Raw genomic sequence first — 23,578 nt, forward strand, 5'->3', positions numbered from 1 at the left:
TGGAAGGGAAGCTCATTGTACTGAAAGCCAGGGAAGGGCACTCGCAAAATGCTGGTACACATGGCACACAAGGAATAAATGTAACATGGAAAAAATGGAAACAACAGGTTCATTATTAATCTATTGATTAATAATGCTGACTCTGTTTGGTCTGAAATGAGCTAAAATGCTGTTTCAGGCTCTTTTCCATAATACAAATGGACACAAGCAACCTATCAGCTGGTAGATGGTAAAGACAGATTTTTAGATCTATTTACACTGCTACCAAAAGCAGCTTCTTTGGAAATTAAAAACTCAGACTGATGGCTGAGTACAGTAATTTTTTGACAGAACCAACTGTACACATCTTCAATCAGAAATCCCTCTAAAAACCATCAGATTTCTAGGAAGAGAGAACACTATTCTGAGTTATGGCAAAGAAGATCCACAGTGGATCTCACCAAACTGTTTTGGGGGGGTTGTGTGGTGATGGCCGTAGGATTTCGAATGTTTATTTTTTCAATCAAAATGCAAATAAAATGGGCTGTCCAAAAAAGCCTCCCCAATTCTGAGAATAAGGTATCACACCAACCTGTAGAGAATCTTTTTCTACAGCTACTGTCATAACTTTGTCATCACACTTTATTGACAGGGCCATATCAGCACTGCCCTGAACTTCTTCAGGTTCTTTATGTTTTGAGAGGGAATGCCCAAAGTCATGATTTATTAATGTATCTACTGAATGCCTGGACGGGAAGATTTCTTCTCCCATTGTGTCATGTCTTCCTCTGTTAATGTGAAATGGAAAAGTCAGGCCATCAGTATTCTTTGGAGCTGGCAGTGGGTTAGCACCCAGCAATTCTGTCAGCTCTGGAGGAAGGGAATGGTCTTCTTCATCATTCATCTCTTCTAAAAAAAACCAAAACCAAACAAATCCACATTAGTCTATTAGATATTTTTATTAAAAAGTATCCTGAACTAATAGTTTTCATACAAAAAAAATCCATAAAGGGAGCTCCTGAAGGCCATTAAAAGCAGCATCTTTGCACTCTTCAGGTAAGTAGTCACAACTTATACAACTAAGAGTTTAGTTGTTACTGAGGCATCTAATCTTGGTGTCCTTAGTCCCTGTCAGAAATCTCTCTCACCAAGAGCTGAAAATAAACTTTTGACAAGTGGACCTATTATATGTCAAAGATCCAGCGAGATTAAAGAAGCATCACATTCATCAAATATACTATTTTGGTACTGCTGAAAGAGCCTAAGTGCAAATCATTAGGTGAAATTCTTCCACTATCTGACCCATCAGAAATTCAGTCACTACTGCTGTGAAACTACTTATATAACCAGAATGAAGCTAAATAAGAGCTAACTTTAGAGTGAGTAAATGAGGAAACTCTCTCAGCTTATACATGTGACTGCTGAGGACAGAGCCCATGAGAGTGCAATTGATAACAAGAATGTAAACATAAGCTTTATCAAAATTGTAAAACAATAGTTTTAGTGGTTGAAATTCAGAATTAGTGAGAAAAACAGATGCTACTCTGCTAGCTTCAATGGACGCACATTAGCAATTACTTTGGCCAAATACCCATTCCTTTTTCAATAGTTGTATTTATTCTGTTTGCTCAGACTTTTTTGGTAAGCCACTCATGTCTGTAAACAGTTTCAATGTTTATTTAATCATCTCAAGGAAACACTATGCTCATACTTTTGGAAAAAACACACTAAAAAAATCTAAGCTGGATTTATTCACTAACAAGATATCCAGTTGCTGACATCTATTTCAGTGAACACTGGGTACCATCAGCTATGAAGTCTTGCAAGTTGGATAAACTATAAACATTTAATTCCACCAAATTTCAGGAAATAACTTTGCCTAGACTTTTCTAATCAAAAAGCCACAGATTATTACTTGCAACCATCAGTCATATATATTACCAGCATTCTTGATGACAAGCAGTAGAAGAAGTGCAACAGCCAAAACCAAAGCTTCAAAACTGAGAAAACACCATTCAATTGTATTCCTAGAAACACAACACATGTTTTTTCTATATGCTAAAAGTTCATCTTCAAACTTACCTATATCTTCAAGTTGCAGATGAAATCTGTTAGCAACAGGTGCTTTTGTGTAGGAAATAACTGGACTATAATTATGCTCATAAGCCCACTTGATCAAACTCTCATGTGATGAGGGAAGGTCAGGTATTACTGATTTACTCATAGTCATGGATCGTTCTGTTTCTTTTCCAAAACCAATACTATTTGATGTCTGTAAATAAAGAAAAACTTGGTTTGTGATTTACCACTTAAGGATACTTACAATGGAATAGTGACACTGATTGAACCCTGGTTTTTTATTCTGTTTTAATCTACTAAATAACAGCAAACTGAGGACACCTGGGAAATAAAGCAAACCCTGCCACCTTAAGCACATAACTGCTGCACAGATGGAAAAGAACTCCCTGCTTCCTCTCAGCCTCTGCCTGCGGTACAGTAAATCAGAAACTGTTCATCCCTAACCGAGACAGAGACATATTTACAGCCTTTTGTATAAGGCCATACTTTCTTCAAAAATGATCTGAAATTACTCCTGAAGTGAACTCAAGATGACAAATGAATTTTCAAATGTCTCCGAATTTGTTGGATTAGAGCATTACTTAAGATGGATAAAGGAAAACCTTTGTTCAAATGAGCATTACTGAAAAAGGCAAAAAGCATGCTCATGAAGTAGAGCTGATAGCAGCTAACGCTGTAAGTCAGCTGGCACCAAGGACAGGCTGTGTTTGAATGAGCTTCACCCAAGAAATGCTCTGTGCCTCCTCCAAAGAATTGAGTTTGTTAAACACAATTGAACTAAACACTCAATAGAGCAGTAAGTGAGAGCATGCACATTTATGCATGGCCAGACTACTTAAAAAAACAACGTTTACCTTCTGTAAATGAAAGATTTTAAAATTAATTAACAATACAAATTTTACACAAATACATTGATACAGCAAACTCATAAATGCACATGCTGACCTAATGAATGAACATGCTAAATTATTAAATAAATGAGTCACACAGCCACTTAATTTTCATTTTACTGTAAATGTTTTGTAAAATTTCAATTTTTTTTTGTCCAAACAGGCAAGTCAAAGGAATAGAACAACTATCTCTCAGTGTTAGAGAGAAAGTTCAAAATTATTCAGTGGTATTATACAAACATGTATTCAGCAGCTTGGCATCTTTAACATGTATTCATTCACACCAAAGCTAAATACATATACATTTATTCTTACAGTCACAGCATTACTATTATCACTGTAACAATCACATCAGTGGCTACAGAACAAGCTGAACATAGATGCTGCAGGTGCTGCACGATGACCCACGTTTCAGCCATTCCTGCAATGTGATTGAAATGCACTTTTTAATGCAGCTGATACCATGGAATGTTCCATACACACTTTCATTCCCATGCATGATTACCTTCTCCATCATACAGTCTGCATCTTCTTTTCATCCCCACTGTTTTTTCCTCAATGTGAACAAATCTTAAATCTTTCACTCTGGAACACCAGAAGATTGACTAGAGAGATCTCTCGTAGTGCTCCTATGGACATGCTACACAGAGGGCTCAGCTGTACTTCTCTACCTGATATCAAAGTGAGTTTTTGAACTAAGAAGTGAATAAAGCATGTAGAGAGTCCTGATGGAATGGCATAGCGTACCTTGAGCTCCCTCCCTCATTTCTTCCTAAGGACCCTGTTCTGCAGCCTTTACACACTTGGGGCTTCACAACTGAAGTTAAAGATAAATTTAAGTACAGAGTGTCTGGTTTGAGGATACTGTTACCAGAACAGCTATCAGTGCTCACCAAAGGTCACTGAAGATAAGAAACAAAAATGGAGCAACATGTATCCTAATTTTAGTGCCTCATGACTCTGGGATCAACTAATCTTTGATCTTCAACAAGGTGCAAATCTGGACACGACTGATCATGTATTTTCATATCACCACACAGCTTTGACTGGTAGGAGTTATTATGCTAACCTAGCTTTGCTGCATCTCTTTACTTTTCTGTCACAAGGAGACAGCTGAACCAATATTTTCTCAGAACTTTACTGTCCTAGCTGGCACCTGAGCATTTCCAGGGCTTGTTTCCACCCCTCCACTCCACAATGAGCCTGTAAATGTTCAGTCTTGCATCACCCCACTGAAACAAAAGCAAGAACGAGGGCAGGCAGGAATAGACCTTCCTTAACTTGCTGCCCTGCCAACACTGTCACACACAGTGATTGAAACCAGGCAATCTGAGCCTCCACCTGTCTGTCAGAACAGATCCCATTTCAAAAAGTGCTGGGCAGTTGCTGTCAGGTAAGCAACCGTCCCTCCAAGCTTCTGAAACCCTCAAGGGTTTGTTTTATACATTGCACCTCTCTCACTCCTTGCCCCTCAAACTTATTTTCTTTCTGGAACTTCACTGCACAGTTCCCAGCTTTGCAGAGGGACCCCAGCTGCAAAGGAAGCGATGTGAACAGCAGTGTACAAGCAGAGAACCACACAAGCCCTGCATGTAAGGACTGCACACAGGAGTTAAACACAGCCCAGAAGAAAGCACTGCACATACACCACATGCAATTGATTTACCTAAAGTACTCCCATTTTACTTGGGTTTGTGTCCATCCCCTTGCAGAGTTCCAAAAGACACAGCAAGCTGGGAGATGAGCTGTATGACCTAAAACATCTCTCTCATTTTTTGTCTGTGAACTTGGACCTCAGTAACTTACAGTACTGGGTTTGAGGCAGCTTAACACTAACCTTCCCCTCTCAGCTTGCCAATCCCCTCAAGACAATTCTAATTCGTAGTGAGGGCAAGAAGTTAGGAAAATTGAAGTGCATGGAACTGCTTCAACTAATAAAAAGAACATTGTGAAACATTACCTAATTGCTTAGTAATGTTTTTATGCATTGTCTAAATTTGGGCTTGGAAAGGCTTTCAGCTTAATAGAGATATGAAAAGATGCTAAATGCTGGATATGCAGGCTTTTTAATGACATGGGGGAGTTTAGTTCCCTCCCTTACTCCCTCTAAATAAAGGAAAATTAACATATATTCAGAAAATGAAGCATCTGTATAAATGAAGTAGTAAAATAAATAGTTACTCACAAATCCTAACGTGAATTCAAAGTCTTTTTAAATACTGACATTTCTGTATATATTTAATGTATTACTTTCTCTTTTTGTTAATCTAAATAAAATGCTACCTTCTACCACTTATTACAGAAACTATTTTTAATTATACTTTTTACTTATAATAACAATAATAACTAATAAAGAAGAACTCTAAAGTTTTTTAAGCAGTCTTGCTTTCCTATATTCAAGTGCAGCATTTTAGAAATGTTAAAAACCTGTAGAAATTATCTTGTGAAAATTGATCATCCATAAAGTGATAGCTTTATGGACATGAAATACACCACATGAGCTGTTTCCTAGCATGGTGTGAACTAAAGCACAATTCTCTATCCTGTGAAAGTAGATCCATATATGCCCAAATATACAGTGGTGAATTTTATGACATAACCTAGGATGAAACTATGAAGTCAAGCATTGTTTTTCATCATTCTGCTTACAAGAGTGGTAATCCTCAGCAACCAAACTTGACCTTTCTCTTTAAGGACTATTTCAGACCTACAGAATGACCAGAACATCCTCTCCTGTCTGTAAGATAAATATGTGTCAGGGGTCAAGAGGGAACTTCATCATCCACCCTAGATAATTTTTTCCATTAAATTTTCTGAGCAACACCAAAAATAGCTTTCCTTTAATTCCCTTCACTCTCCAAAGCTACTATGAAATCCTTACCAATCTATTTTCTTGGGAGATTTAGGTCAATTAGCCTTTGCATTCTGCCAGAATTTCCTCTGCACAGATTACAAGCAGAAAGCAACTAAGCAAAGGAAAATTGCTATAAATACCAAGAATTGGAGTTTGAAAATGTAACTGAATTGTTGCAAAATTGCTGATCGTGAGGCTCATGGGTGGTCCTGAGCAAACATTCAGCTCAACTGTACAATGTGCTTTTAACTGATCACTTAATATGGCAATAGGCCACAAATTTATAGGCTGCAAGATCAGTTCAATTATATTTATTTCAGAGCAAGGCAACACACATTTTCTTAGTAGAAAGTGTGTTAAGCCACAAAGCCTGTACCAAAAATCAACATAAATCAGCATCTCCAGTAATTTAAGAAGTTTAACTTTAGAGAGCCTGGTTTTAACATTAAAAACAGTTCTTTTTTGCTGTCTGAGGAGAGTTAGGTCAATTTGACCAAACACTGGAGACAGAAGTACTGGCAGGGAAAGGGATAGATACTACTACAAGCACAAGCAGAAGTAAAGGAGTTTCCACTTCTAAAGGGACGTGGGTGTGTGCTGCATATCTAATATTATCTATTCTGCACTTGAAGGCATTGTTCCAACTTCTGACATGAACCTGTTGATCCATATACCAAAGTAACAGCAAAAAGAGAAATGAACATCCTCCTCTGCGTTTAGGATGCTTCAACAGAAATCCAACAGACACAGACTAAATCCTTGTTCTAACCACCTGGCTTCTGCAATGTGTTGGTCAGTTTTACAGCCCATATATTGAAAGCTAATGAGAATAAAAAGTTTATGCATTTACTCCTTAAAATGCAGTAATCATTAAAAAGCAGCTAAGAGAAAACATCCAGAAATCAACATGGTTTAGCACTATATCACATTTAAATGGATTCTATACCATTGCATTATGATAGCTCTCAAAAAATAAAGGTGCCTTAACTTACAATCACTTCCAGCTTTCCCTGGACATCATGAGACTTGATAACCCAATTGACAGACTTTCTGCACTTGAGGATAAGCACCACATCCCTGACAAGCCTGGCGCCTGGCTGAGATGGTTTAATGTCAACGATTATATCCACCTGGAGAGCACTGTATGTGGAAAATAGAAAGTTAGAACACAATGCCAGAAATTTTCAGCTATCAACCTTCTTCCAATCCATCATGTTTCTACTGTCTGGCCAGCTGATTAAAATGCTGGATATTATCCCGGGCAACACAACATGTGCAAAACAGATTGTTATTCCATATACACTTAAGTGATTTTGCATAACAATAGAAACAAGTACTTTTTAGAAAAAAAAATATTTCTGTCTCTAATTTACAGGAAGCGTGCTACTCAATTCACCTATTATTTAGTGCAGGTAAGTGATAGGGCTAGCAGGTTGCTTTCTAAAGTAAACATAATTTTCTCATTTCACTGTGACAGTGCCTAAATATAACTGTTTCAGTTTCCTCTGGCTATAACTGTATTAAAACTTAAAATAATACCTTAAAGAAAGTAAAGAAGACCAACAGGTTAACACACATGCATAAAAAACCCAACCCAAACCACAAGTACTATACTGGGGGGTGTCTCTGCCTAAACAGTTAAATTGTGGAATGACTTTGCTTAAGATCTTGCGTGCTTTGAGGAATTAAGCTGTGTATTCAGTTTCCACTACTTCTGGGTATAGAGTTACCCTAAAAAGAAAAAAACCCAGATGTCCAGCCTACTGCTTGCTGGAAAATAGATGAAAACTATCCAGATTTTCAAGATCACAGTAAAATAAGTAGAGCAAATGGGTTCTTACTCATCAATAACATCTCAACATGCAAAATACCAATTCAACAGAAAAACCTATACTTCCAGACCATCTTATGGGGCCATACATTATAAGAACGTGCTCATCTCCGTGTAATAGGTTCCAACTAATATTCTACACTGAGCCTTCGTGTATCTTGGGACCTTTGATCCATCTCCTGCAGTTTACACATGCCCAGCTCAGCTTCCGTATGTTTCTTTGAGGATTTAAACTTCATAAGGATAGCTGTGGATAACACATAAAACTAAGAAAAAAGTAACTTAGTACTTTTTTTTAAACTTTTTTATTTACTTTTAACAGCAAAACATTTAAACTTTTTGCAGTGTTATCATCTCAAAAGCAAATTCCTATTGTGCTATCATCCAAAGCCAAAAGCTTGGAACCAGGGCTGTCACTGTGTAGCACTACAAGGGACTTGGAAGGATGCTTGGCACCAGCTCTGTTCAGGATGGGGCTGCATCATCATTTGGGGTTACCAACTCCACCTCCCACTACACTACCGCTCCACTCCACCTCAACACTTTCTTACTCTCCCCAGGTTATTATGCAAGAAAATTATCAGGCTCTGAGTTCAAAATCTTGCAATGAGAATGATCCTTTTCACAAAAACACCTCCTCCCACCTCCATCTCCCCATGTGGATTTCTCATTAGGGATAGGATGCACTCACATGCAGCTGCATGAGGAGCAGAACCAGACAATGCCAGATATCCAGTGAATGCAGTAAGCAGACAGGATTTTAATTCTACTTTATCTCTGATGAAATTGTAACCATCTAAGTTTCATAGCAAATTTCTGTTCTAGCAATCATACTTGGCCCGTAGTCATACTTGGAAAACCTCTTCCTATCTGAAGCAAACCCCACTTATGTTCTCCCACTAAGATCTAGGAAAGACCAGCAAAAGATGAGTATTCTACATGTCTTACCTCCCAAAGATACTTTTGAAAATTTAGAAAATCCTCATAATGTGTACAGTGAGTTACTTCTCCTAACCAGTAATTAAAAAGTTTTTTAGTCAGTACACCACTGTCAACCCTTGACATTTCTCATAATTATAAAATTATCCCTTAAACTCAACTGGAAACTTGACAGAAAGTACTGTTGTGAATCTTCAGAGCAGCTGTGGAACACTTATCATAGACCACAGATCACTGCAGCCTCTGGGCACTCTTTGGGAGCCACTGTCCTGGACCTTGCTGCCAGTCATCTCTACCTGTGACAAGTCAGGATTACTTTCAACCTCTGTCTCACTTCCTCATACAGTGGTCTAACCTTAAAACTTCTCTGTCAGATACTGCCCCTACTGATATTCCCTTATTCACCTTATCGTATAGTGATTGATTGAGCAAGAAGGGGAGCAGTATACAGTCCATAAAAGCTGTGCTTTGCAGTCTTGTCCAGAAAAATCCTGTGATTATGAAGCAGAATTCAAAATCTTTACATAGCGAAGAACCAATTTCTATTTAAAGTATTAAAGCCCAAGCTTTTCTTTAAGGATGAAATGGCTACTTTCAGTTGATTTTTATAAGACAAGTGAAGTTTTTAGCTATTACTTCAAACAGTTTTAGTCTATTTAGATGATACTCTACCTGTTAGGATTGGAATTTGGAGTACTTAGTTCAATGATATGAACTTCTCTTTCCTGGACTAAGTTAGACATGAGGCACCCCTCTGCTGGTTTTGGTTGTAGGTATCCGGCAAGGTAATTCAAAGAGAGAAAATTCTTCTTTATGTTGCATGAGGGAGGAAAAACTTGATCTGGAGGGGAAAAAAAAAGGAAAGCATTTGGACCTTTAAACACAGATATCAGCTTAGATGTATGCATATAGCACTTCAACTTCAGTGTTCACTATATTGCTGAAAGGCGTCTCTACCATCTATTATAAGCACATATGACAAATCATCATATTGGAAAGGAGATTACTGTTGCACTAATACATCAACTTTCTAATAGTTATTATTTATGGATTTAAGCACTTAATGAAAGAAAATCCCTGTAAAGAGAATTTTGAAAACAATTCTGAAGAAAAATATGTGAAAAACTTTTCAAAACCAATAAAATATATTTCATTTGTTCTTTGCATCTTCACAAAAGATTTCTTTCTATTACCATTTACTCTGAGATAACTTTTGGAATCAACTCCTTCTCCCTGTGGAAATGTTTTATTCTTGTTATTATAAATGTACCATTTTTTAAATACTACAGAAAGTACTTTCCATTTCCTTACTTAATGTATTTCCTATATATTGTGTAGTCAGAGTCAGTATTGTCTAGAAACCAACAAATACTGCATTTCTCTTGCATGTGGAAAATTAAAAGCATCAAGAAAATTATGGAATCAGCTGTTGATATTAAACTCTGATCACAATATGCATAGCTGAAAGAATGAAATTCTAGCATAGCTATTCAATCTCTCTTTTGGTTTTAACCAAAAAGCTGAATATGAGCATTACAGAACCCCAGAATGTGCTGAGATCCACAAGTGTCATCGAGTCCAGCTCCTGGCCCTGCTCCAGGACCATCTCCAGGAGTCACACTCTGTCCCTGAGAGCATTGTCCAAAGGCTTCTTGAACTCTGTCAGGCTGCTGCTGTGAGCACTGCCCTGGGGAGCCTGTCCCAGTGCCCAAACACCCTCTGGGTGAAGAGCCACTAGTGTAAAATGCAAGCCATAAAAAATAGTCACTTCATATGAAATTCTCATGCACAGTCTATTTTACTGTACCCAAGAAACACTATTTCTAATGAAAATCTTGAGCACTTTGCCTTTCTGAGATAGCTTGACATATGAATTGTCATAATACACAGAAGGACTAAGTACCATGCTCAAGCACTTGAAGTCCTGTAAGAAAGAATACAATTCCACATGCCTGGGTCTTTGACCATTGCTGTACAAGAAAGACTTTTCCTATTAAGGTCAATAGCAAGATACAAAAAAAACCCCAAAAACCCAAAAGAAAATAAATCAACTAGCATGCATTGTGAACACAAAATTGTGAAGAAACTCTTATGAGCTGTTCTGAGACCATGCACTCTCTAAATGAGAGCTGAAATGTCACCTCTGAAGTGCATTTGTGTGTGCTACCCAGCTCTGCAGGAAGACCAGAGACTCCTGTGACCCTGGTCTCTGCAGAAACAATCAGGGGAGTTTCTTCTCCTGATCTTAACAAAGCAGCCTTTGAATATTAACCCTGTTGTGTCCCCTACAGAAGTTACTGAAGCTGTATAAGGCTGTGACTATTCATACTGCCCAAGCAATGCACTTCTCTAACATCTGGTGTGTGCCCTGCCAGATTAGCCTTGAATGCAGCTGCAGTTCTGTCAGCTCCTCCCACAACAGCACAGAATGGAAAATGATCCCAAATGGTCTATGCTGAGCTTAAATTTTTAAATATATATATACACACACACACACAGAGACAGTAGGTATTTTCTTAACTGCTGCACAACACGATTCAGGCCATAAAACACCAGTTCTGGAGCAGTTTATGCGTAATTACCACACGTGCTATTGTTTGCCATTGCAAAGAACTCAGTTCTTGCTGCTGGCACTTCCATGAGGCATCTCTGGAGCTCTCCAGAAGTGCTGCTCTTGCTGCCAGAAGCACAGAGAGTCCCCAGCCTGGGCCCCCACTCGATAGCAAGCTTTTCCTCTGCAGCAGATTTCAACTCTATCACAGGCTACTTGACATGCACACCAGAATGAATTTACTCTCATCCACACCAGTTACCAACATCGGGCTGGAGCAGAAAAGAAAAGGGGATCCATTTCATCTTTCTTTGCTCACTACACATCCCCTCTTTGTTAGTTTCGGGGCTGTCTACGTACTTTGGAAAGGGACTGCAGGTGTCTGCAATCAATTAAAAACATACCAAAGGAGCCAACAAACAGTCAGTTTATGGATTCTGTGCCTCTCTAATCTCCCCAGACTCCCAATAGGGAATCAGGCGTGGAGTTTGCAGGCAACCCCCTCAGCAGAGGGTCTCTGGCCAGCAGCTGGGGTGCCAAGGGGCCCTGCTGGCCAAAGGCAGCAGAGCTGTGAGCAGAGGCCAGCAGCCACCTTCCTTCAGTGCATGGTGCGCGGCCTGGATGGACACACAGCACTGCACACCAGGATCTGTCCTTTCTGTGTGCAGCACTTCTGTTTCACTGATGAGGACAGACACTGTCTGCTCTGTTCTGCACAAATTAGGTGTCATCCACAGGTTCCTGGCTGAAGTTGAAGCTTATCCAAGCTTAACATCCCCCTGAGGAGGTTTTTGTGCAAATGAGCACTGTTAATCAAGTGACACTTCCAAGACAGGCACCCTGGGCAGCAGCAGTTGGATGCAGCAATAAAAATCCCATCCAAGCAGAGCTTGCCTTTCAAAATCTGATCTGGGCATAAGCAAGGTGTTTGGAATTTTCCTTGGGCACTCTGATGGTAGGGCTTATTTATGTGCATTTCACAGTTTGCTAGCCCTTAGCACAACAGAAATCAGAACCTTGGCTGGCATTTAATGGCAGGATAGAAAGGGGATCAGGGAAGGGCCTACAGGAGTCTCAGGAGGGAGGATGCAAACTCTAGGCAGTGCTTATCCTGCAGCAGGACACACAGCTAAGCCAGACACAATGGGACCATGTGCCAGCATTAAACCAAGCAAGCATGGCATGCAGGATATGTGCACTGGTGTGTACTGGATATAAATTCAGAGTCAGGACTGATGTTTCAGCTTCTGCCAGGACAGAAGCACAGTGTTACTGTCTGTAAATAAACTGTACATTTTCCAATTTAACTACTGTTAAAACTAATTTTTTTTTTCTTATTTAGGTAAGAAATGTGTTGAAATTAGGGTCCCTCCAGGCTAGCACATTTGCCCTGGATTTACTGGTGACGCTGGATGCATTAGGTAACATTTAGCTAACTGATAGGACTTCCTGACTTGCTGAATCATGTCTTACTGAACCATGAGGAATTAAACTGACTTCTGCTGTAAAACACATACCAAGAGCACTGTCACCATGAGCAGTCCTGCTTTCTAGAATCTGGCAGTGATTATCACAGCAGTCACTCTGCCCTCTCCTTCATTACACAAACCAAAGCAAGAACAAGAACCCTACTTCTTGTGCCCTCTTCCTCCACATCCCCATTCTGGCCCCTTAAAATTCTTGCTGTGATCACCATCCCTGCAGTATTTGATCTGCCACTCTTTAGAATCAACAGGATTCAGATGCACTTGGCCCTGATCCAGTTTGCTAGTGCTCTCAGCTGCCTTTCATTTGCAGTTTCAAAAGTGACTTAAGAGACCCATGGCATCAGCTTTATTCTATGAAAGATCAGCCTTCTTCAGATCTTTCTGTCCTTTGGCTTGCATTTTCTGTTTTCTGTATTCAGCTACAGCCTACACTTCTAAAACATTACATCTTCTAGTTTCAGATTTGTTTAACTTGAGTGAAGCTGAAATGTAGACAATTATATGAATACAGCCATCAGGTTCTGTATCAGTCACGTAGCAAGGAACTGCTTTGTGTGACCACCTATAGATTATGAGCAATTCCAGCAGGGATTCACAGCCTGTCAGCTGAGGGTACCTTACTAAATCTCATGAGAGTGTAAGTTTTGCATGAAAAGCCTAAATTGTACGTCACTGCATGCTGTGGTTTGTGAAATCCAATGATTCCATTGTTCACTCTGCAGAGAAGTAAACCAGGAGCACATCCCACGTGGTTTTCACAGAACTCCTCACACGACTCTGCAGTTCAAGAACTGACCCTGTCCCCACCCCTGAGCACATGCATAACCCCCCCACATACACACATACTCCCTTCTGCCAAGAATTTAAATCAAAATCAAACACAGTTACAGCTGAGAGGGTTTGTAGGAGCCTTCTCAGAAACTGTCTGTTTTGGTTGCCTGCCAAGTTCCATTTTGTGTACTTGCTCCTAATTAAATTGTGTTTTAGTGCATTCTAAAGATGATGCAAAACTCTCCTCTTTAGCCTCCTGGTTTGACTGGAGACACGCAAATCAACAAACAAAATTTTATCTGGTTTTTTCAACGCATCTAATTAAATATTTGTCTCCACAATGCAGAGACCACTACTCCCATGTATATGTTTCAAGAACATTTTAATAAGCTAAGAAATATACTTCTGAATGATTTTCTGGCATTAGAATCCACGACTGGTGCCAAGTAGAGCCAAAAAAAAAAAAAAAACCCACACAAGGGAATCCTCTACGAATTTGGCAGGATTTGGATAAAACTAGCTCAGGCATATTCTGATTTTGGGGGGCAAACCTCCTATGTCAGGAAATCAAATTATCACATACATGTGGTTAGAAAAGAATGTTTTGTCCACTGAAGGCTTTTTGTTGGCTTTTTCCTTCCTGTAACCAACTAGTTCAGCTGTTTGGGGGTTTCTGTAGAGATATTTCTGCAGAGGATCACACAGTTATGTTGTGCCAACACTGCTCAGCTATGGAGCTACAGCCTGAGCCCCACCCCAGTACAGGCCTGTATGAAGTCCCCAAGGAGCTGGAGTCCTCTCCCACTTGCACTAGGCCACCTAAAGAATCTGGCACGTGGCTCAGAGGGACAGGAAATCTTTCTCCTTGGGATGAAAATATGTCAGTACAGACTAAGGTAACTTAGTTTGGTGAGGAAAGCAATAATTCTTTGCCCAAAGAAGCCTGGATCCCTATACAATCAAATACTGAAAAAATAATGTAACTCAGGTCTTTCTAGAAATTTCCCCCTACTTCAAGGTCTCTACTTCTTCAGATGAATGCACCCAAACAGTCACCATGAGTAACTGATTCTGTTTAAAAGGCAAAGTTTTACTCTTTTAAGATTCCAAGCAATTGCATCCACATTTATAAGCATAAAGTGATGGCACCAGAATCCATTAAAAGTTTCCTAAACCCAAGGTCTGGTATTTAGGCTTGCCCTTATTTCTCTGCTTCCCCTTTCATATCGTATCTCTTGGAAAATGAGAGTTATGTTTAAAAATTAAGTGAAATATAAGCAACACATTCTCAGTATCTGAAAGTGTCTATGAATTCAGTTGGTTTTGTTCTGGTTTACCTTCTCCTACTTTAATATAGATGTTTCTTGATATTTTAAGTTCAGTGAAAGACGTTACTGCTCCATATTCCTTCTGGGCCCACTGTAGCAGATGTTCATTTTTCTCAGGAAAAAACTTTTCTTCTGTTTCTGCTGACAAGGAGAAGTTTCCCTTCTCAAACTGAACAACAGAACCTACAGACACCTGGTGGGAATAAAAAGACATTTTAATGTGGTACATTTATCCACACAGACACGTAGCATGTTTAAGCAATGTAACCTGTCACACTCAAATGCAATGACTAAAGGTGATTATGGCCTATTTCTACTTTGTATTGTCACCACCTAGAAGCACCCATGCCACAGGCTGATTTCATGGAGCACCTCTACAATGCTCCTAACACATCAAATTCTGTGTAAATTCCACGTGTGTAGTCTCAGAGGATGGCACTGACACAACACATGCCAGGTCATGCTGGATTGTGTACTTTTATATCAGAGACATGTGGGACATTTTCATAGAGCTTTGGCCTAACTAGAAAAATCTCCCATGCATGAAATTCACAGGATTTAAGGACTTAATCGGTGATTATTTTGCAGGAATATTGAATAGATGTTGGCATTCCACCCTCAGAGACAAACAGTTTATCCAGTAAGATTTCATTTACACACTGTTTCCATATTTTTTTTTTTTTATGGTCAGCATCAGGGTAAAGCAGCATCAGTGTGTCTTTTTAAACATTTCAGGACAGCATGAGAGAAAATATTATTCCTTCTAAATAACAATCAAAGAAATGGATTACCTTGCAATAAGAGATTTTTGCTGATTTGAGATAGTTAAATGTATGCTAACACAACAGCTGTCTTCCTCAGAATACACTTGTTTTTTCATTTATTACCAATTAAAACTTGAAAACCTTTTTCATCATCCTGCAGCATGACAAATGTCTTCCTGAGGGACAGATCCTATCAAAGTGGCCACGTGCTACAAGGGAGGAACCGAGAGGCTGAAAGCAGAGCAACTAAAAAGTCTGGCACAAGCATCCTCACTAAGTGATCATACAGTAAACATCTTTAAACAAACATGAAGCTTATCATATTTATTTTTTTCAATCAAATACTAAAGTTTTTTGGAAATCCTGGTTCCACTACCCAGGTTTTAGAAAGGACTGCAGAGTTCTGCTGTGCTTGCCAATGTTGGGGTTTTTACTACACAGACCTAAGGCAAGGTTAAGTGAGCCAAGCACGTTATTTGTTCTGGAAAGAATTCAACAGACCCTTCCAAAAAAGGCAACCATCACTGTTTCAACACCTGCCTTGAACATTAACTACTTACTCTTCAGAACAGATCAAAAGCAAATCTAACATGCTTAGGATAATGCAAAGCATTAAAGCCTAATAATGTTTTAAATATTTGGGAACTAACCAATTTTTATCTGAGCACTAATTACGCACTGATTGAGTGATTAAGAGACTGCTGCCACAGACACTCTTATCTCCTCCCTTCAACTCCTTTAGTGGTTACTTTCTGAGGTTGCAGAGAGGAAAAAGTGCCTCAGCTCTATTTCTTCCAGTTGTTGTGGGGACATGAAAAGGAACTGCACTGGAAACATCCTCTGCTGTTGAGTAAACCTACATGTCCTGTCACTTTTCTGAGATCAAATGAAGAAGCTGGACATGGAAAATCTGTTGGCAAGACCAAAAGGTACTGGCCATGACCACTAACCACAGCAAGCACCACAGTTCAAAGGGCTGTTCCTCAGAGGAAATGAGGATCAAGCATAGGATATTGAAAATATGCTAGCAAAACCTGAGTATTCCATCAAAGAACAAACCATATTTAGGAACATATTTTGGTTGCATACATTACTATCCTGTTGACCATTGGGGAAAACAGGGCCTGAAATTTTCTCTGCACCATACCAAGGCAAGGAAATATACACCTCTCATGCTGGGGCAACAAAACAAAACCAGCCTTTTTACATCCCTTAAGAAAAGCTCCCAGTCTGAATAAAACTGCCCTTGCAAGGCTGCCATGGTAGTTCAGGACATCAGTTACCTGGCAGAAGTGCCAAATGTCATCAGTTACCATTCCCCAGAGGGAACAACTCTCAGAACCAAACCCGAGTCATCTCAAATATATACAGTGGTGAGTGTGAATACTGCACACACAAAATAGCATATTCTGCTTCTTATTTTACCTATTTCCTTCTCTCCCTTTAAACACTTATTGCCTTTTTTTTTCTTTGAATCTGATCCAAGGGGATATTTACTTTCCTTTATAACATTTTAAGTATTTAACACAGTTATAATTCAGAACTCCCAAGTAGGAAGCAAGTTCATAACTCAGCCTTGAGAGAGAGGTGGGCACCTCTGGGCCATGACTCAGGATACAAAGGTCAGTGTGCACTGCCAGCCAGCATGAACCAACCCCTCCCCTCACAACAACAGCTACACCACTACCCATCCACGGCCTGCCAGCACAAGGACCACCTGATCACCCCTAAAGCCATGATGGAGGCATATGTACCAGGAGGAAAAGAAGCAGCATCCTTCATACCTGTGTAGAACATGTAGGAGAGGAGTATATCTGCTCAGAATAAAATGAGAATATTTGAACCAACTACTGGAGCAGCCTACATAGAGATCAGAGTCAGCTGGTGTTTGTTGGTATTGTACTTTGATGTAATTTCATCCTCTTACAAAGGAAAAATAAAGCCACAGGTGGAGAAATATCAGGTATTCCAAAACTCAAAAACGTATCTTTTGTTGTTCATAAACCCATATACAACATACTTTAATCATCAAAAGAACAATTCTCTTCAAGTGAATAAGAAACATGCTGCTTTTGAAATTCCATGCCACACTTGTGCATCACCTATCAAATCTGCATAGTCCTTACAGCCACAGAGGTGTGATGGTTTCAGGCAATGACAAAATTTTTCATTTTCGTGTTCTCAAGACCACATGCAGTCATCATAAAATTCCACTTCCAGTTCTCACATTTTTGAAAACATACACATAAGGAGCATTATCTTAAATACATTTTAGATTTTAATTCAACTTCCTGGAAGATAGTCAGTTTTGCAGCTACCAAAGATCCTTATGTAATTAAGGCTGTTCAATGTTTTCTCAGGATGAAAGCAGAACCTTACAAGATCAGAGAACAGACTCCTGCACATCTTCATATCTTTATATATGTAGGAAAAAGATCCTGGGATTTTCTATCAAAGGTGAATCTGTGTCAAATCAAGTGGAACTTTCAAAACCCCTAAGGAACAGTTACTAGAATGATAAAGAAACAAACAAGAAAATCTGCGGAAAGGGGAAATCTGGTACCAAGGTTTAAGGCTCAGCAGGAGTTTAATAATTGCACACAGGTAACTGCCCACTTAATTTAACAACATCTTAATAGACTCAACATAACACTTGTTTGGTATGAGCAAAATAAGGTAGGAGAAGCTTTTCCAGGGATTCTGTTTCAAGTTAGAGGCAATTTAGTGGAAGAAGTGAGAGAATTAAAGCCTATCTATGCAACTGCAGCTATAGTTTCCACTGGAATCAGTGACTCAGTAATAACCTGTTGTGATTTATTATCTCCACATCACTAACACCAGTAGTCTGCCAAAATCCACTGCCTGCTTCTGTACACTTCCACTGGCTAAACCCCCTGTTTACTGAAGCAAGCAAAGAAAGGAAGGAGCCAGGACCATACAGAAAAGACCATCACAGGTGCCTGTTCCAGGTCCTTCAGCCTCCTGCAAGACTGGGTTGGGAATACACCTCAACCACTAAATGCCCAAACAGTCTTAGTTTCCTCACTCTTGAAGGCTGGATTAACCTAAAGTCCACATCTTCCTGACTAGCAGCTGTCTTGGTCCTGAAAGTGGTGGGTCTGGGCTCCTTAAAAGGACCAGGAGAACGAGGAATGCTTAGGAGCAGTCAGAGGCAGCAATGAGAAAGATCAGCAGGAGATAAAAGAGGCAGCATCATCAGATCTGGCCTATCCAGACTCCTAACACGACTTCTGGTTGGAACAATGACCCACAGAGACAGCCCACTCCCACAGCTGAAACAAACACCACACAATAAAGCTTGAGTTCTGAAAGCTGTCTTAAATCACATGGGATCTAGTATGAACTCTGTGACTCTTAGCAAACCAAGCTCCCCAAAAAAATGCAGGCCTTTGAAGTCCCGTGAAAGAAGAATCCAAGGCACAAGGACCTGCCTAGTTTCCTGCGAAATTTACTGGCAAGTTGGTATTCTTGAAATATTTCTGCCCAAGCTGAAGTGATTACAGTGAAAGCAGAGGATAGCTATACATCATAAAATTTCCCTATTTTGGGACATCACACATACAGAATGTTTTTACTATACTCTGCATATTCATTTCATGTACTGCATCTTGCTTCCTAAGCCAGAAATAGCACTTCTCTCCTGTCATGTCTTCCTGAAGCAAGCTTTGAAAAAAAACCAAAACCTCAAGCCCCTGGATATTTAAAGATGCCTTACTAGGGTTATTGTACTCTTAAACTCCTTTTACATGCATCATTTTCAAGCATCTATTTACTACTGTGTCATTTTCTGCCATTCCTACTCCTAACCAAATCCTTCTGCTCCTTTACCAAGAATCACCACCACAGGTAGCCTGAGGTCCCCCTAATATTTCTGAGAAAAACCCATTTATATAGACTTTAGAAAAGCAGTATTTTGCCAGGGTTGAATCATGCCAGGAGACAAAGTCTACAGGGAAATTTACCATTGTGAAAAGCATAGTAAGAGTTACTGTTTACTAAGCACTGCTTTTAATTTGACACAAAATGTTAATTTTCACATTTTTTCAAATGGCAAGGAAAACAGTGTGGGAATGAGAAGGGAGAATATGAACTTTTCCAAGTGGAAAAGGGCAAGTACAGGATTATTTCCAGCTCCTGAGTAGAAGAACGATGAAGACTTATTTAAAAAAAAGCAAACCCAGGATTCTACAGTAATGTAAAGACCTTTTAAATTCCTCTTCACACTGTTACACAACACTGAAAATCTATGCTTTTACTTTGAATAGTGAAAGGTCACTATTTATACCAAATTTATCACTAGTCATGCATTTCCCATCCTTCCTCACTCTTCTCCTAGCAGAGTGCTCTGTTCACATCTGGGTCTGTTTAACCAGTGATTGGAAATTTAGCCTCCTGATTTCCCGTTAAATACTAGGCACAGGAAAACAAATAGCACTTGTTTTTCAGTGAATTTTGTCAGTCATCCAAGCCTAGTGCAAACCATAGAACAGCCTGTGGTTTGGTGGCAGTGACCCAAAATATGTGAACCATATTTTCATGAAGTGAGAGGAATAAACCAGCAATTGGCTGAAGTAATAAGAACATGGATTTTTCTTCTTAGAAATACAGAAATTACTAATAATTAAACTCTTCATTCTATCACTTCATCTTCTTTAAAGCTTTTATCTTTTCAAATCTCAAACCAAGAGCAAGTGATCTGTTTTTGTATTTATCATTACTGCTCTTGCTTCCTCCATTTCACTACCTTAACACACACACTCACTCCTAGCTCTTGCAAGTAAGGTTATTTGTTTGCATAAGTGTTTTCTTATCCGTAACTTTTACTCATTCAGTTGCCTGAATAACTCAGACAAAAAGCTGAAGCATCACTTCTTAAATCACACATTATATAAAATCACATATGTAAATATTTAAGGGGCTTTTGGATCTTTTCTAACAGGAAATCACAAAGGATTGGGATCTTTTTTCATTGATTTAATTCTCACTACTTTCACTTGCTGAGTAAAGACATTCCTAGGCTATAAAAGCAATTGAAAAAGCTACCAAATATAAAGAAAAAAATTACTTTCTGAGTAGCACCTATAAAACCTTCTTTCTGTGCAGTTTCATAAAACTTCTGGTTTTCTGCCAAGACACGTTTGCAATAAACTAGCTTTAGGGAAGGAGAGAAATGACGACTTGATGGGAAGGAAGGAAACTATTTTGCTGTATAAAAACCTAAAAGTGGGGTGGTGGAAGAGGTCTGGTAATGTTTTTCGGCAATACTGACTTGCACCAAGACCACAGGTAAAAGCAGTTTCTACAGTAGTTGTGTAGCTTACATAAAACTGTGATGTCATAATCTAACCAGTCTAATCACCAGTGAACACGTTCTTCAACTTCCTCTCCCCCTCCCCTTTATAATGCAATTTTGGCATTTATTCCCTGCAGAGGAAAAAAAATAAAATGTAGCACAGATGAGAAGCATTTCCCTCACTGAACTGAACAGAGCTTCCCACCCATGCAATACTCTTCAGAGGGATGAGCCCACAAACACTTGAACAGAAAGGGCCCAATTCCCAAATTGCTGTATTTTTGTGACATGTACAAATATACAACCAGACCAATATGACTACATGCACCAGTAACTGAAGTGATGATTTACAGTTACTTAGGCCAGGCAGTCCATGCACTAACCCATTTCAGGTATTTTTGGATTGAAATGCCATGATACTAAGGTACATTTATTTTTAACACAATGAAAATAAACTCCAGACTTATTTTACCAAAATTACAATAATTTCACAGCATCACCTACTTCACCCATCAATATACAGCACCTCATGCAGAGTCTGAAAATAACCCGTCCATGCTAAATGTATTGTTAACACCACACTAGGCAGACACCACATATTCTTTTCTCTTTCTTGTGCACACACAGAAAATTTTTGTCAGGTTCTTATCAAGATGCCTGAATTTTTTCTAAAGACTACTCACTAGTTCTCTTTCTGATTTATAGATGGGGAAAGCACCCTGAGAAGCAAAATGACAACACAGGCAACAGAATAGTGAAGCACAACTTCCCTCAGCAGCCATGCCCTGTCATGATGTCTTCCTCCACAGTACTGTCACTCTGTGAGAATCACTGTGCTTCCATTCAGTAGCACTTTGGAAAAAACTCTTCATTAAAGAAATCCTGATGCTAACCCAACAAAAACTTTGGTTTATCTGGGGCATGCTACCTAATTTTAATGATAATTTATTCCACTGTGAGTTTAGCCACCAGTAGGCATTTTGTGCAAATGAAGCCATGAGTTGTTTCCATGAAGATAAAGCACATAAATCACTGAGTGAAACTGTGCATTACATGATAAAAGTAAATGCAAAACCACACATATACACCAAATCTACATGTCCATACTGAAAAAATGTTTACCAAGAAGGTAATTTGTGCTTCCCCCATACTATAACCATGCACCCAAAGCCTGGATTTTCTCCCACATTCATTTTAAGCTTCTTAACTGAAGGAGGACCAGGCTGAAGGCAAAAAATCTATGCTCAAACTATGTGATAAGAAGTTAAACTCAAGCCCAACTCAGTAGTACTGTATTTTCCCAGTCTTTTGGATATGTGCTGATTCAAGCTTTAAATCTTTTCATCCTTCCCTGGGGCAGCTTAGCTTTAATGGAAACTCAAACAATAAATTCACAGAATGAAGGAAACAGACCATTTTGCTGATGAGGACACTGAGAACACACAGCCCTAACTCCACCTCTTCTCCAGTACAATCACCATTCAAGCTCAGCGTGCCTTGGTTTCTCCACCTGTACAATGCTAACAGCACCTGTGCTCCAGTTCATCATCTACTCATATCCTGAAGATACCTTTGTTAGAAATAACCTTGAAACTTATAATACAATTAATTTTAATTTTTATTTAGTTACTTACTTACTCAAAGCACATGTCCCTGTAACAGTTTGAGAACTTTATTATGATACTGTACAAGGAAAAAAAGAGCTAATATTAAAAACAAATAAAGAGTTAGGACTTTACTAATGGTTCCATGATCATTTCACTAACTTTTCACTAACATTTCATTAACTTTGACCTGGCTCTAGCAGTGTGGTCTTTATCAGCAGCAAGTCCCAGAAGTTGTCATTTAAATTTCTTTACACTATCTACCATTCTAACCAGGATTCAATCAACGAAAGTCATTGCAATTCATACTTTACATACAGTATATTAACAAAATGGTGAATGAATGTATTGTTTGGAAAGTCTGAAGGAAAAGCTGGAAAGTCAACTAACATCTTGCCTGAGGCTTCCATAGAGACAGACACAATAGTTATGACACTCCTGTGGTATGCTACCATGGAATTCATGGGCACTAGAAAAGTTTCTTCTGATTCTAAATCTTCCACGATTCAACATACTCAATCTTCTGTTCTGGCTATACATTTAAGGAGACTGAACAAGTCAGAGCCACAGAGCTAAGTATTTTTAAACAAGGGCTAAGGAAGCATGCTCTGCACTCTGCAGCCCTTGGAGCTGCTATTTACAGTCCTAGGGTCAGTTGTCTGGAACTCACTGAAGGCTCTGGCACAGAGGCAGGGAACCTCTCAGCAACTAGGGCAGAAGCAGGATGTCCCTCTGCCCCACAACTTACCTAAAACAAGAACCCCTGATTTAGGAAAAAGACAACCTTTCCTAGGACAAACTCAGGGGCTGCAAATTAGCACAGCTCAACACAGGCAAACAGCTCTATGCAGAACTAGAGCCCCTTGATCTCTGTTTGGCATACTGCACTTGCCTACAGGTGCTGCTAGGACTTCCTCCACATTTTTCATGTTTTCTGTGCCACATGATTCTGTGCTGTTTTTTCAGAAAGCTTTTGGGAAAACAATGCATTTGTCCTTGTGAGCAGAGTGGAACTGTGGAAAAGCAACAGATGGTGACCACATTTAAAGTTCTTCAGCCCATAACCTCATGACTTATCACCCCGAGATGCCCTGAGAAACTGGCCCATGAAAAGTGAGAAGGCTGATGAATCCATGGTAAGAGGCTGAAGTTAGCTTATGTTTACAGCAAAAACATCACCTTAGGGA

General features: G+C 39.3%; 1 protein-coding gene across 1 annotated transcript in view; it reads right to left on the minus strand.

Annotated features, from left to right (window-relative positions):
• Nucleotides 1–23,578, minus strand: part of TGFBR3 (transforming growth factor beta receptor 3) — a 96,682-nt gene that overhangs the window by 22,188 nt on the left and 50,916 nt on the right. The window contains exons 4-8 of the mRNA XM_005422123.2: nt 14,719–14,902; nt 9,245–9,413; nt 6,795–6,942; nt 2,062–2,251; nt 566–888 (exon numbers count right to left, since the gene is read on the minus strand). Coding sequence (XP_005422180.2) covers nt 566–888; nt 2,062–2,251; nt 6,795–6,942; nt 9,245–9,413; nt 14,719–14,902 — 1,014 coding nt within the window. The remainder of the gene's footprint in view (nt 1–565; nt 889–2,061; nt 2,252–6,794; nt 6,943–9,244; nt 9,414–14,718; nt 14,903–23,578) is intronic.

Source organism: Geospiza fortis, unplaced genomic scaffold, assembly GCF_000277835.1.
Source record: "Geospiza fortis unplaced genomic scaffold, GeoFor_1.0 scaffold403, whole genome shotgun sequence".
Lineage (NCBI taxonomy): Eukaryota > Metazoa > Chordata > Aves > Passeriformes > Thraupidae > Geospiza > Geospiza fortis.